Raw genomic sequence first — 16,406 nt, 5'->3', positions numbered from 1 at the left:
GGAGAGACTTAAGGCAGGCTGACCCACCATCAGGCTATTAGAGTAATCTGAGTATGAAGTGATGAGTTCTGCACTAGAATGGTGGCAGTGGCAGAGAGAAGTGGGTGTTTTTGAGAGATGTTGCAAACGTGACAGGCCTTAGCAACAGACTGAAAATGGGGGAATGGAGTGAGGGATGATGAGGAATCCAGGATGACCCTTAGGTTGTGAGCCTGAGGGAGGGAGGGAGGCTGGTGTTGCTGTCTACTATAACAGGAAAGAGGTAGGGAGGGAGGGTTGAGTGGGGAAAGATAATGAATTTCATTGTGGACAGAGTGAATTTAAGATGTCTACTGGACAATTCAAGATGTCTGAAAGTTCACTTCAAAATGTTTGAAAGGCAGTTGGAGATGTGAAATTGGAGGTCAGCAGAGAGATTGGGGCCAGAAAGATAATTAAATGAGATGGTAATTATAAATCCATTGGAGCTGGAGAAATTAGTATAGAGAAGAGAAAATGCCCAAGACAGAACCCTGAGGAATACCTACAATTAGAGGGTATGATCTGGGGGAGGATCCAGCAACAGAGACAAAGATATATGAATTTCTCCATATGAGAGTGCTTATAGTGAATCCATTTTGCTAAATTGTGTATATGCTGATATATTAAACTGAACAAAAATGATTTGCCTGTCACAGGATTGCAAAACTACTCTTCTATCTCCACTTCCACCACCACCTCCCTTCCCCTGTTGTTGTCAGTTTGTTACATGAAACAGATCAGGCCTCATAATCCTTTATTTGCTGAAGAATGATAGCATATATAGACCACTGAACTCAACATAGGCGTTATTCTAGGGAGTTTGACCCACACAGTGACTTGTGGAAACCACTTTCTTATCACCCTGTCCTTAAATGATACAGATGGATGAGTCCTCTTTTCAAATGCAAGAAAGCTGCACTGGGTCTGTTCTTTTAAATAGGTATGTGCTTTTTATCTCATCCCTGTTTGTGGGACTAAGCTGTTTGCTGTGGTAGTTGAGATGATTCAGTTCCTTTTGTTGCAGTAATTAATGAAACTAATTAAGGGAAGGACCTGTTGGGAAGTTGATTGTTTCTTGATGGTGTTGCCTATGGAAATTTCATCAGTTGGTGCAGTCTGCTGGTGTGGCCTGTGGAGAGGGAAATGCCTGTTCTTCAGATTGTGTAGCTTAAAAGTTACAAGGAATGGCTTTACATATACCTCTCACCAATTCACAGGGTCAGAGTATCATAGACTTATATCCAGGAGGGACTTCTGAAGGTCCCCTAGTCCAGCTCCTTTCATTTTAGTATATATGAGGAAACTGTATACCTAAGTAATTTGCCCAAGGCTACAAAAGTCTTAAATGTCACAGTGGGGATTTGAACCCAAGTCCAACTTGAGAGTCTGTGTTCTTTCAGCTGTCAAGATGACTCAGCTGAAGCTCACTTAGTAGATGAACTTAGAATAGTATTTAAGTTGAACAAAAGACTGTTATATTCCAGTGGTTCTTTGACAGTTTACAGGGTTATCAAGCCCTGAAGAAGAAATACAGTTTACAAGAAGGGATTTGCTGTCAGAATGTCTTGTCTTTCTCTCCCCGCCCCCCCCCTTGGGAAATTCAGAAGATAGATTCTAGGTATTCAAAAAACTCCAGCCTTGGTTGTTCTCTTCCTTACCTCTAAGTCTCAAGTGATTTGAACCTAAGTAGAGCTTGACTCTTAGTTGACCCATGATTTTATGGCATACACCTTGAGGTTAGGAGTAATTTTAAAATGAAGAGGTGATGAAATTCAGTTGTAGGTCTTGGTTGAAAGATAGCAGAGATTGAGAGAGGAAAAGACTGATGTTGGTTTTCTTTGGCAATACCAAGGTTTGCTAAATGTCTGTCACCTGCCATTTGCTTTGTAAGATCAAATCTGCAAGGACCACTTCTTTTTTTTCCTTTGGAAAAACCAGTGTGCTCAGTAGTGAGGATGGTAATCACAGCCTGTGTTTTCTCACAAGGTTCAATTTTAGAACAAGAGCTTTGTGAAACTAATAACACAAATTTAGGTTTGCATTGTTTTATTCTGTTTAGCTCTGCAATCTTATTCTTCCTTTACTTTCCATAACTTTAGGAACGGTAGACATTGCCATTTTATGGAGAAGCCAGAATCCTAAGATTCCAAAAGAAATTGAGATTCATTGAAATAATTTGCTTAAGGTCCTTTTGATCCTCAGTGGTAGAGTGTGGGCTAGATCTTAACCTTTTTGATGTCTAATCCAGGGCTATATCTACTATGCCATTATGGTCCCCTAGAAAAGAATATAAGCTATGAGATACTGACTGGGGGAGCATTCGTGCTCTCTCTTCTCTTTCTGTCTCCGCCTCCCCCTTCCTCTCTTCCTTCCCCTCCTCCTCTCCCATCCTCTCCTCTCCATACACACACACACACACACACACACATAAACACACATGCACACATTTATATTCTGTACAATAACTAAATAATAAAAGTTTCTTACTTCCAGTGTTCCTGGTTTTTGTCAGATGAGATATGCGTAAAAGTATTTTGTAAACTTTAGAGCGATAGGTAAATGCTAGTCAGCTAACAATTCACAGCTTGTAAGAAATAGGGTGGAGGTATGGAATTTTTATATTTAGCTCCTCAGAGGGACCAAGTAGAGAGAACCTCTTTTTTAATTTCTCCAAGAATAAGAATCTATTATAGAATTTTTTTGTGTGTGATTTATAACATTTTCCCTCATAGCCCTCTGTGAGGATGGTTCTTTTATACCTGTCTAATAGATGGCACGACTATTATCTCCATTTTTCAGATGAGGAAACTGAAACCAAGAGTTTGCTATTATCTGCGATTACATAGACCCCACAATGACTGGATTAACAAAGATTGAGACACTTTAAACCAGAGGTTCTTAACATCAGGTCATTGGATCCCCAGGGAGTCTGTGGGTAGAGTTCAAGGGGGTCCATGAATTTGGGGGATTTAAAATTTTTTTATTTTTATAACTGGCTTGATTCATAATCCCATATATGTTGTATGAATTTAAAAACACCTGTTCTGAGAAAGGGGTCCATAGACTTCATCAGACTTTTGAAGGGCTCCAAGACATACAAAAAGTTAACAACCTTCTTCAAACCCCTTCTAGCATAACAATATCTCATTTACCTTGTACTTTACAGATTACAAAATGCTTTTCTTTGCAGTAATCCTTTGATGTATGAAGTACAAGTATCCCAATCCTTATTTCAATAGATGAGGACGTTGGGTCTGAGGTTAAGTGACCTACTTGAACTCAATAGGAAGGTAAAGAACTATAGGTAGAGGAAAAGGAACTTTTTTCCCTGCAAAATGAAATTACTCATATTTGGACATGTTATTTGATATCTGTGCCTTCTGGGCATATGTGGAATGAGTAAATGGAAAGTTTCTCAGTTGGAGCACTCACTGAGAAACCTTGGTCATGGAATGTATGCCTTCTGAGATTGATGTTGGCATGTTCCATGGCATCATATGGGAAAATGCACTGTCCAGATACAAGGGGCTTGTGAGTGTACTGGGAGTGGTGATTTCAAATTGCAAGCTATTTAGGCATAAAAACCGACTTTCACAGAGAATGCTAGGATAACAGTTTCAAGCTTTTGGTGTTGTGAAGGATCACTTCATTTAAACAGGAGTGAGTATGTGCTTTGGAGTGTGGAAAAGGGAGAGTAGAGTGATCATTGTACATCTCTTTTACTCCCCATAGGCACATCTAGGCAGGGAACAGCTTTTCAGTGATCTCAGCTGTGGGAACAAAGCATAAAGGGTAATAGCTGGCAAAGCTTAGCAGGGAAAGGACTCCAGAGTCAGGTAGACTCAGCTGGTGGTTTTGTGGCTTAGATCACTGGGTTGTTGTGCTCATTCCAAGGCAGAAAGTAGATTATGGTTAGTCTGTGGGAAATCATACAAGGAAGGGAGGAAAATCTGTACAATAGCATTTGAAAGCTTCAAGTGACTTAAGGATTTTGTAGGGCATTGGTTCTCCTGATTCTGCACTTTCTCTGCCATTGATAAAAGAGGTTAGTGCTTTTTATTTTCAGCTTGCATGTTACCACACCTCCTGGGGTTAAAAATCTCCTTAATGACCTGTCAGAGAGTTGATTATTAGCTGTATAGAGCCAGGGATGTTGCAGAGAGCAGATGGGGAATAGTTTGATTTCCACTGACAGGCTGATTAAAGAATCCTTGGCATTTTTACGGTAGTGTTTGTATCTTTGGAGGTGTACCTCCAGAATTACTACTAAGTAGACAATTCTATTGGGATTGGGAAGTTAAATTTTAGAAAAGTTGGAACGTATTACTCATGATACAACTTAACATTCAACATCATAGGACAATAACTATTCAGAAGAGCCTCCATTTCTACAAATACTCTTCTGGTCTTAAGAGTCTGCTCTCAAACATGTATCCTGGTCACTTTGGATTTCTGAATAGCTACTTCACTTCCTTGTCAGGGGGACAGCTTCCTTATAGATATTTTTTATAGGTATTCACTTAGAGGCATTTTTTTTCACAGCTGGTTTTTTTGTTGAGGTTCAGTGTGTGTGTGTGTGTGAGAGAGAGAGAGAGAGAGAGAGAGAGAATTTTTCTTGCTTGTTTTCTGATTGATGACAGTATTTTTTGTCTCAGAGATCTCAGTGTAGAACATAGGGTTGAGGCAAGAGGAATTAAGGAAGTATGAATAATTCCTCCATGGAGGCAGTACTAATTTAAATTCTGATTAACTGAAACTGATTGGCTTGAATCCTTGTTAAGGTATATTTCTTGAAGCTTGCCAGTCAGTACTCTTGATTGTCAGGTATTTTTTTTCTAGTTACTTGCATTTTTTTTCTTGCTAATGTTAGTTGTGAGTAAGATTTCTTCTCTTTTTGCTTCAGGAAAGTCATGGGGAACATTTGTAGCTGAGACCTGCTCTGCTAGTGGAAGAACCTAAAAACATTAACTGGGCTTTAGGTAGCCAAATCAGCCAGCTTGCAAATATCTATTAAGCACTTGCTGTGTATCAGACATTCTTTTAGGTGCTGGAGATACAAATGCAGAAAGGAGAATAATATAGATTATGTTATGGGGACTCAAATAATTGAGCATGAGGTATTGAGAACAGGAGTGTAAGAATGTTTTGATGGCTCCATGAGTTGTGACCTGCTGGGGCCTGTATTGATTGAGGGAAGACTGCCAGCTGGCAGTGGTGGTAGTATTGAAACTATCAGGGGTGGAGGGAACTAACGCTAAAGGACATTGAATGTAAGATTTATCACAGAATCAAATTAGGCAGTTGAAAATGCTGTACCCTCCCTGGGGAGGTAGTATGGATGTTGATTTTGCCCAGGGCTTATAGTATGTCTTGAATCAGAAATACAAAGTTAACCTGTTTGTCTTGTCTGTCTTTATATCTAAAATGCCCCCTTAGGAAGGGTCCTTTCCATGTGGAGACTTGCAGCAGTTTTCAGTTGTTTTTTTAAACAGCTTTTTTTTTTGTTTTCTCCCTTCTAGCAATGATGTTGTCCACTGGGCATATGCTGAAGATTGTTACAGGTCTGAGAAAATAGCTACAGCTGAAAATCTGAAAGCTGGGGGCAAGGAAGAGGCTTGAATCTTGAGGTGGGACGTTGACTCTAAGATGTCCTTGAGCAGTGGAGCCTCCGGAGGGAAAGGAGTAGATGCAAACCCAGTTGAAACGTATGACAGTGGGGATGAGTGGGACATTGGAGTAGGGAATCTCATCATTGACCTGGACGCTGACCTGGAGAAGGACCAGCAGAAACTGGAGATGTCAGGCTCGAAAGAGGTGGGGCTACCAGCCCCCAATGCTGTGGCCACACTGCCGGACAACATCAAGTTTGTGACCCCAGTGCCAGGACCACAAGGGAAGGAAGGCAAATCAAAATCCAAAAGGAGTAAGAGTGGCAAGGACAGTGGAAAGCCTACCCCAGGGGCTTCCTTGTTCACAGCAAGTGAAGGGGCATCTGGTAAGAAAGAAGCTCAGGGACGTACAGGGGATGGTGCTAATTCAGGAAGCCTGGTAACTGCTATTGCCCCCAAGGGTTCAGAGAAGGCTGCTAAGGCATCCAGAAATGTGGCAAGCTCTAAGAAGGAGAAGGAGAGTAACTCATCGAAAAGCAAGAAGGAGAGAAATGAGGGAATGGGGACTTGTTCAGAGAAGGATTCTGGGGTTCTTCAGCCTCTTGCCCTGGGAGGACGGGGCAGCCAGTATGATGGAAGTGCAGGGGTGGACACTGGAACTGCAGAACCACTTGGGAGTATAGCCATTGAGCCTGGGACCGCACTTAACCCTTTGGGAGTTAAGCAGGAGCCAGAGGAAGGGGAGAGTGAGTGCCGTCCAATGAAGAAAGTCAAGTCTGAAAAGGTAAGAATTGTCCACATGTGGTGGCCTGCATTATACTAACTGCTAAAAGCTGTGTGTACTCTCTGAGAGGTCCATTTATTTGTTCATGGTTAATGGCCACTAAAAAGTCAAAGCAGTTGGGAGTGATGATGTGATTTTGTTCCAAGTTGTGGGATTCTCTGTGGGTTCTTTAGATAGCCTGAGCATTATTGGGAACAGAATTTCTCTTCTTGGACCCAGTTACTTTCAAGGGTATAATTTCTTTGGGCTGAATTTGAGAACATTCTTTTTATATTCTGGAACCAAGCCTTAGGTGTTTGATGCTAGAAGCTGGTATCAAACCTTCAGTGAGATCCAATTTTTTCTATCATTTAAGCTGTAGGAAAGGGAGGGCCAGTGTGGGAACTGAACTGGATTAGGTGTATGTGTAAATTGAAAATGTGGATTTCTGGGGTGGCTAGGTGGTGCAGTGAGTAAAGTGCCGGCCGTGGAGTCAGGAGGACCCGAGTTTGGTTCTGGCCTGAGACACTTGAAACCTCCCCACACACACAAAAAAACTAGCCGTGTAACCTTGGGCAAGTTACTTAACCCCAATTGCCCTCCAAAAGGCAAAAATAAAAAAAAAAAAAAGAAAAGAAGTGGATTTCTAGCAAGGTCAAAAGTTTTGTGGGGACCAGGGTATGGGTTTTGTTTCTGAGGAAATGCAGAAAGAAGGTTGGGGATGGGGACCTGAAAGAACAGAAAATATTACTAAGGTGATAATGGACTGGTGATAGGCTACTGATAATGGACTGATCAGTGCGCTTTGAGGGGGTTAGGTTTTGGGAGAACCTGCTGATGGTAATGATAATATTAGTGCCCCAGAGAGCTTTTTTTGGTACACTGAAAGAATTTGGTTCCTGGTCTCTGGATATCTTTTTCCCTTGGCAGTGAGAGCTTCCTCATTATTTGATAACTTCCAAAGGAGTATTTCTTTTACTTCCAGGTGAATTTGGGAGATGAGCATATAGTCCTTGGAAGATGAGTTGATCCTGTTATCTGGGAAGAGGGACCCAATTCATAAGGAGGACATCTTGAGTTCGGGGGTCGGGCTGCTCCTGTATCTAACAGTTCATTGCCAAAAAAAAAAAAAGTTTGGGTGTCAGAACTGTGCCACTGATTCTTGTTTCTCTGTTCTGTGCCCTGCTTACCTTGTGCTTTTCAGCAGATCCCAGCAGATGCAGTGTAAGTCAGTTTCTCTGTGGTTACATCAGCTTCAGGAGTCAATGCTTATTTCCATATGTGTTTAATAAATAGATGCTAGATATGTTATGTCATGGTGGTTGGTGCCCCTTTATTACCTGGAGTTCAGTGGGCACTACCCTTCTTTTGCTAGAGGTCCAGACCAATATAATTTGTCAGTATTTGAGCTTCTCTGATAGTAGGACTATGAATTTCCCTTAGTAATGACCATTTTCAGTGGCATCTGCAGTGGTCAAGGTGGGTTTGTACTACGCAGATACTTCAGTTTACCTCATTCTTTTCCAGCCTGAGTACTAGCATCATTTGTCCTGCTGTACACTTGTGTTTTACCCTTTTCTCTAGAGGCTCTAGAATGTCCCAGAAGTAGAGGAAGTGCTTATTTCTGTTCCAGACTCACTTGGGCTGTTTTGTGTCGTTGGCTATATATTCCTGTTGTGATCTTGTTAATCAGGAAACTCTTGCCCCACATGTTCTAAATTATTTCTGGAAGAGTTGCAGAGACCAGTTCTCCCGGTACTGAAAAGGGCCTCCATCTTCCTTTCGGTTTGGATCACTTTGCTGACAAAGTTTCTAATGAGCCACCTGTGTGGTACTTGCTTAGTTGTAGAGTTGGTCTAAGGTCCGTGTGTGGAGGGCTCCAAGCAGGAGGCAAATGTAACCCATAAATTCGTTGAAACTGGCCAGGTGGCTGCTGTCCAGGGTATGGGGTCCAGAGCAGCTGTACATCCAGCTAAAGACATTCCTTTGTGCCAGAGAGATTTTTGCTAAGACAGCCAATATCAAAAGTGCCTAGCCTTTCAGTGAGCCTGTGAGAACAGAGGTGTAAGGTGAGGGTTTGGGGAAGGGCCAGGTCCGAGGAATGGGACACAGAGCAGCTAGACTAAAGTGTCTGGGAGAAAGATGCAATTGTTAGAGGGAGCTTTGGAGGCTCATAGCTGCAGTCTGGCACCATCATGATGAGCAAGTGACCTCTTCCTCAATTCAGGCTGAGTGTCTACAGTTGGAGGTGGCTTTTCGCAAGCTTCTCTGGCTTTTAGATAAACAATTACTTAAATAAATATGAAGAAGTTGCTATGGAGATAAACACAAAAGAACAAGGAGTGAGAGCATTTCTGGCACAGGAGAAGAAAAGCAGAGCTGGAACACAGTCAGAAGTTGAGGAATACATGAGAGAAAAGCCAAGAAGTAGGTAGTAGAGAGCTACTTCCATGTGACACAAGAGCTGGCACAGTGCTGTGCACATAATAGACACTTTTTTTTTTTTGGTTGGTAAGATAGCTTACTGGAAAAAATTTAGAGTCTCTTTGAAGTTCCTTCCCTCATCCCATTCCCCAAGCTCTTCCCGATAAGAATGTCCATTTGGGAGCCAGGGCTGTTTTTTGTATTCTCAGGCAACCCGTCTTGGGGGATAATTTATCAGAGTCCCTAAAGCTCAGTTTTTTTCTGAAATTAGATACTGTGAACCAGGAACTTTTCATTTAAGTAATAAACAGGAAAAATTCATATGTCAATATGATTTTCTAGGCTGGGTGGTATCTAGGCTAGCTAGGTCATTATTATCCTTTTTTAAAATTCTGAAATTGGATTTCTCCCTCCTTTTCCACCAGGCTGGAAGTTTAGGGGCTACACATGGTCCTGATCCTACTACTGATTGGCTCTGAAGCATTGACTTGGACTGTTTAGGCATACTGGTGGTAACTCTCCTCCCACATTAATGCTTATCAGCATAGCCCACTGCATCTCAGAAATTCCAGAACTCAAGAGATTGAACACTCTCAGCCTTCCTGGTAGCTGGAATTATAGGCATGCACCATGACTAGTCACTAATGTTATTTTTTTGCTTTGAGAGACAGGAAAGTGAGATTTTGGGGTAGAAGTGCCTCATCTGCACCTTTAACTGCTGAGGCAGTGTTCAAACTACTTGCCCCACCACCACTACTAGTACCTCTTCCCCCAGCCCTCTTCATGGCATCCATACCTATACCTTGGTCAGTGAGTAAGAGCATTTTTGTATATGCCATTGGGCTAAGTTTCTTTAGAAAATGTCAATAAAAAAAGCTACCTGTGTGTGTATTTGTATATATCTGTACACATACATACACATGTATTCATGTGCTCCCAGAATACTTCCTCTTCCCTGGGTTATAAGAATGATCAAGTGTGATTTCTAGCAGCCACCGCTGGCCTTAATTGTTCGTGAATGACGCTATTTTAAAAACTTATTGCCAACTGAGGACATAGAGGAAGTGAATGTTAAAGAGTAAGTAAGAGAGACCTTCAGATTCTTTCCTATTCATTTGACTTGCCTTTGATTGATAGGTTGTTTTATGGGAGCAGGGGGCTATGCCTTACTATCTTGTGCTTCTGCCATTCTGACAGGCCAAAAAAAAGTTTACAAAGCACAGACCTAGCATCTATGTGTGCTAGATGTGTCAGGACCAGGTGCTAGGAGGCTTTGGGAAGTGTTACCTTTTCCTCAAATCATATAAAGTAGCCAACAGTCCGTTGAGTAAAGGACTTGGAAATTTAGAATACAGATTAATGAAGAAAGCCTTCATCTAACCCTTTTGGCTTGTTTTTGCTTTTCAGCCTTCTGAAAATTCCACTTGTGTTCCTATATCTTTTTTTTGTGCTGTTTTTGAGCTTTCCTTTTCACTTCTATCCTGTTTCCCTTGGCTTATGTTTCTTGACTCAGGCCTCCTATTTTATTGCCTTCAGGTTGCCCAAGTGGGGTCAGCCTTGTGTCTCGTAGTCCAGGAGTTTGCAGACCTTTTCTGTAAAGGGCCAGATGGTAAATATTTTAAGCTTTGTGTGGCCAAGAGGTAAAATCGAGTATGATATGTAGATGTACCTTATGTAACAAGAGAAAAAGCAAATTTCCACAAAATGTTTATTGACAAAATTTGAAATATAATAACAATTGTATGACTTATTGTAATGTGGTATACTCATTATATATATAATGAGAAGAATGGCATTCTTTTTTTCCATTTGTTAATGCTGATCTGTAATGGTATTTTACATATTTTATCTTTGAAAATGTCTTTTCATGCAGATAGGTACAGCCAGACACTGATATCAGTCTATAAGTGTATGAACCAAGAGGCTAATCTTCTTTTTTAAAAACATTAATTAATTTATTTTTAGTTTTCAACATTCATTGCCACAAGAGTTTGAGTTCCAAATTTCCCCCCCATCTTTCCCCTTTCCCGCTCCCCAAGATGGCATGCATCCTGATTACCCCTTCTCCCAGTCTGCCCTCCCTTCTATCATGACTCCCTCCCCGGCCCCTCCCCTTCCTCCTTATTTACATGTAGGGCAAGATAGATTTCTCTGCCCCATTGAAAAGGCTAATATTTTAAAACAAGTTAATTTTCTCTGGATGTGTTTATTTGGCTACTGCTTTAATTAAATCATCTATAAATGACTCTCCTTACTTGGCTAACAGGACACTTGGAAACTTACTTTGGTTGCAGTCTCATTATCTGTTTTTGTCAAGAAGTTCTGTTATGAGATACTCCATTTTCTAATGTTTCTGACCTATTGCTTTCCTTTGAATTGGGAATATTTTGATGAACGCTAAGTCTGGTAATGTCATTGGAATATTGTTCTTCATTCTTGAAGGGGACCAGTGACATTCTGAGGGTGATGACTTGTGTCTTACAAAGTCATCCTCATTTTCTCCTCCAGAGTCATCAAGAGTCCAAAAGCAAGACAAAAATTAGATTTTTAGGCCTGTTATAGTGTCCTTTCACAACAAATACAATGCTTTGCCATCTAGCTTGATGACAGAATTACCCATATACTGTGCCTTAAAAGCATAACATTCAAAGTCCACTTTTCTTGGATATGTGTTGATTAAAAAAAAAGTCACGGTACAGTCATCAACACACATGGCACTCAAAATGCTATGGAGTTATAACATTAGAACAACATTACTGCCATTTGTGGTATGCTGAGCAGCCTTGTAAAGTAAGGAGAGGACTACATAAGGTTTTTGTTGCACCTACTCAGCTATGCTGTTGTGGGAAAGCAGCCATAGACAATATGTAAACAAATGGCTGTATTCCATTAGAACTTTATTTATGGACATTGAAATTTGAATTTCATATAATTTTCACATCACAAAATGTACTTTTGATTTTTTTTTCCCAACCATTTAAAAATGTGAAAACCATTTTTTAGTTCATGGGGTTGTACAGAACAGGCAGCTGAGCTGAACTTGGGCTCACAGGCTGTAGTTTGCCAACCCCTGTCTAGAATCTCCCTCAAATCCTACCTACTTCCTCATTAATCTATTAGATTTTGATGGCACCATCTTGTGTTATTTCCTGGAGTCGTGTTGTTAGATTACTTTATTTTCCTTTGCGGGGGAAAAAAACCCCCTCTGGATTCCCTATATGGACCTGAGTTGTACTCTTGGGGAAGGTACTTGTGTAGATAAAAAAGCACCCACCTACCTGGGTTTCCCTTATTCACTAGTTCTTTCCATTGAGGTTATGTCTTAGAATTATTAGATTATCTTAGAAATTTGGAGCTAAAAGACACTTGGGAGATGAGTCCAACCTCATTTTACAAATGAGAGGTTAACTTGGATTACTTGTAGAATCATAGCTAGTTAGTGACAGTGCCAGGCCTAGTCCCAGGATTATATATTTCTCTGCAGAAGGAATGTATTTTGGAACCTTCATTAGCACTAGCCACAGTTTTTAAATAAATGTTTAATGAAAATTTGAATGAATCTACTGGTTTTTCTCTACTATACTCTGCCTCGGGAATTGTTTTTACATTTTTGACTATGCTAATGAGATCTTTCAGTGTTCTCAGTTTAAGGGTTTTCTTAGAAATGTATGGCTTTAGGCAGAGACAAAATGGTGGAGTAATAGGAAGTAATACCCGGAACTCGTTCTCCCCAAAACCTCCTCTAAACACATCTAGGAAAACTCCCTAGACTGAATCCTGATGGGGGAAATCCATAGAAAGTAACAGTGACTCAAGAATTTTGTTTAGCCCAGGTTGGAATAGGGAGGTAGAGAGGTCCATGGACACTGGGGACAGGGACAGGGACAGGCCAATGGCACGCTGCCCTTGGAGCATTGCAGTGGAATATGCATTGTACACTGATGCAAGAAGAGTTCCCAATCCCATACTGGGACAGTGCTAGACCTAGCACTACCCAAACTCATACTGGGACAGCACTAGCACTAGATAGCAATAGAACCAGGAGCCATCTATCAGTTTTATCACTCAGTTATCCAGTTCTAGATCACAGATCTCGAGGGGACTGAGGGAGGAATTAGTGCCTAGGAATGGCAGTCTGAGGTCAGGAGTCCTGGGTGGTATATCAAGGAAGGGGAAAGTTTTGAAGCAAGAAGCAATAGTGTGGCTCAGACCCTAGAAGCAGTGTCCTTTCAGTTGCAGCATCTAACTCAGTCTGCAGAGGAATAACCAGAGCAGGAATTCCAGACCAAAGGAGGAGCCAACAATTCTGTCATGCCACCAACAGAGCTTTCCAGCTGGCGGATTGGGGCTGAGTCTGGCAGCATTCTCCTGTTGCTCAGACAGACCCAGACCCAAGTCAGGAACTTGCAGAACTCAGACCGGGGGACAGTGATCAGACTTTATCCTGGATCAGACCATTTGGAGAGCATTGAAACCTTGCCAGGTCCTCAGCGTGTCCCTGAAATCCTATAATAACACAACATTCACTATACCAATGAAAGCAGCAAGTCCAGCCCAGATCTTCCTCCAGAGCTGTGGCAAATTCCAGCCCTAATATCACATCCTAGGTTAGGAAGTAGGCCAGAAGAAAGAGAAAACAAAAAAGCAATCCCACCATAAAGAGATATTATAATGGTGGGGATACTCAAGAAACAAACTCAGTAGAAAAGGTGGCTCCAAAACATCTATAAGGAAGCCCTCAGAGAAAAGCACAGGTTGGGCATATACTCAGCTAGCATTCTTAAAAGAGATGAGCAAGAGTTAAAAATTATTTTTATAAATGAAATTAAATGTTGGGCTTATGTACCTAGATATTCCATGATGCCAAAGAGAGAGAGGTATTATGTCTTAGTCAACAAGTGCTTATTAAGCAACTATTATATGCTAGAAACTATGTACTGAGTGCTAAGGACACAAAGAAAGGCAAAAAAAACAAGCTCTCAAGGGGTTAAACAGTCTAATGGGATAGAAAGTCTTAAGGGATAAAATATTTTAGTGTATAGAAAGTTTGCTTTAAGTCGGGAAAGACCTGAGTTCAGATTCTGCTTCTGGTATGTAATATCTCTGTCCTTTGCTTTCTTCTTCTCATAGATTATTATTTTTATGCTGATGATTCTCAAATCTACTTGTCTAGCTTTAACCTCTCTGCTGACCTCTAGATTGCCATCTCCAGTTGCCCATTGAACATTTCAAACTAGATGTCCCAGTAGACACCTTAAACTCACCATAAATTTAGCAACTCATTTCTTTCCCTCTGAACCCTCTCCTTTTTCTGTTTTGGTAAGGACCCTACCATCCTCCTAGTCACCCATGCTAAGTGTCATTCTTGACTTCTCTCTTTGCCTCAAACCCCATAGCCAATGTGGTGAAGGCCTAATTTACCTTTGTAACATCTCTCACATATGCCCTGTTTTCTCCTGACACTGCCACTATCACTGCAGACCCTCATCACCTTATGCCTGGATTGTTGTAATGACCTGCTGGTTGGTCTTCTGTCTCAAATATCTCCTCACTCAGTTGTCAAAGTGATCTTCCTAAAGCACTGATCTCACTACATCACCTCACTATTGAATTAACTCCAGTGGCTCACTATTACCTCAAGATCAAATATAAAATCCTCTGCTTGGTGTTTAAAGTCCTTCATAACCTGGCCTTCCCCACTCTCTTTTCTGGTCTTGTACCCTGTATCCTTCCCTCCTCTCTCTCTGGGGTTCAGTGACACTGGCTTCCTTGCTGTTCCTTGCACAAAACCCCTCTTGGTATTTTCATAGGCTATATCCCCCATGCTTGAATTGCTTTCCTTCCTCATTTCTGCTCTTTTACTTTCCTGAAGTTCCACTAAAATTCCACCTTCTCCAGGAAGCCTTTCTCTATTCCCCTTAATTCTAGTGCCTTCTTTCTGTTAATTATCTCATATGTACTTGTTTACTGGCTTTCCCCCATTAGAATATGAGCTCCTTGAGGACAGAAACTGTCTTTTGCATTTCTTTGTATACTTAGTGCTTAGCACTGTTACCTGCCTCTTAGTAGATTTTTAATAAGTGTTTCTTGACTCTGTCCCTGAATAAATCACTTAATTGAGCTCTAGGCAGCTCTTTAAGACTATAAATTAACAAAGAAGATGCAGACTTGCATTGGTAGGGAAAATTTCCTCAATATGAGTTCTTCATGTTAATGAAATCACAGGCCTAGGCTTTATTCTTATCCCAAAGATATTTCAGCCAGTTTTTTACTTCTGTGAATCTATTCAATTTAACTGGACAGTTTTGGGTTGACAGTTTTTTTGGTCTGAGGGAGATTGTTTATGCAGAACAACCCTTTGCATCTGGCTTTGTAATGCATCATATTTACATATGGAAAGCCAAACTACTTACTCTTGTCCTATTCCTTCCAATATTCTACTGGACTCTAAAAACTGCCCAACTTGTCAGGACCATTATTAGGTGAATAACAATATTCTCTTTTCCTCCTTGATATAGCCGTTTGGCAGTAAATGAGGAAGAAGTCTTGGAGTTTTAGTGCTTCTTGCAATACTAGTAGTTAATGTCTTGATGTATACTGGGCACTTATTTATCCTGGAACTGTTTTAGAGAGAGATTGTTTGGTGGAATCCTTTCATAATGCAGATTTCTCCCTCTCCTTTCTTCCCCCTTTTCCCTCCCTTCCCTCTGGAGGTACTGAGATGTTAAGTGATTTGTCCAGGGTCCCACAACCAGTTTATGTCAGAAGCATGTTTTAATCCCCGGGTTTATTGGCTCAAAGGTCAACTCTCAGTTTTAGTTTCTGGACTTAAAAACCATGCTGTCTCTTTTTGGAACTTTCCTCAGACCCTGGGACCTCCTGGCCTGGCAACATCCTGCTCTAAGGCTAGCCCCCTTTCTCAAATTGGTGAGTTCTTCCTGAAGCCTGTTTTTTGGAGGGGCCCAAGCTGTCTGTCTTTCTTCCTCTAGACCCTGTCTCTGTGTCTTCACCTCTCATTTGTGTGTTTTCCTTCCCCCATTGGAAAATAAGCTCCTTGAGACAGAGATGAATTTTCTTTTGGTTTCTATTTGTATCCCTAGCACTTAGTTCTTTTCCTAATGTTTGTTTCCTTCTTTTCTTTTATGTCACGCCAGTATAGTCTAGATTGGGAGTATGTTGTCTCACTCCCCCCCCCCCCCCAATTTTGCTGTTGGCTTTATAAATGTTACATCATGTATTTACTCTGTAGTTGGGTTGGCGTGGGAGGGAGAACACAGGTTGGAGCTGAAATGTATTTGAGTCAGTGTATTTATGTGTCTGTTAAACAAGGGTAAGGTCATTGCCTTCAACTTAAAGCACCGACATGGAAAAATTTCCAGGTCTGCATTGAAAAATCTTCTGTCTGTGAGTTATCTGGTCTTTTGGGGTTATGAATAGCCCAAGAGAATAAAAATTAAGACTATAAAATGGCTCCACAGAAGATTTCAAATGCTTGCTGGGTTACAGTTACCATGTGAACTAGGTTTCCTTTTTGGCCATTGTTGCTGGAGTGTTGGTGCTGTTGGACGCATTGTTGCTCTGGGATTGCC

General features: G+C 41.1%; 1 protein-coding gene across 2 annotated transcripts in view; it reads left to right on the top strand.

Annotated features, from left to right (window-relative positions):
* Positions 1-16,406, top strand: part of ZNF609 (zinc finger protein 609) — a 264,162-nt gene that overhangs the window by 31,888 nt on the left and 215,868 nt on the right. For both annotated transcript variants that reach the window (XM_069098322.1, XM_069098323.1), the window contains one exon: positions 5,541-6,414. In XM_069098322.1, the coding sequence (XP_068954423.1) occupies positions 5,668-6,414 (747 nt within the window). In that variant the 5' untranslated portion in view covers positions 5,541-5,667. The remainder of the gene's footprint in view (positions 1-5,540; positions 6,415-16,406) is intronic.

The sequence above is a fragment of the Petaurus breviceps genome, unplaced genomic scaffold, assembly GCF_028583685.1.
Source record: "Petaurus breviceps papuanus isolate PSGF00001 unplaced genomic scaffold, PetGlider_PUasm1.0 37, whole genome shotgun sequence".
Taxonomy (NCBI): domain Eukaryota; kingdom Metazoa; phylum Chordata; class Mammalia; order Diprotodontia; family Petauridae; genus Petaurus; species Petaurus breviceps.
Note: the sequence above shows the minus strand (reverse complement) of the source record. Positions and strands in the feature narration are given on the sequence as shown.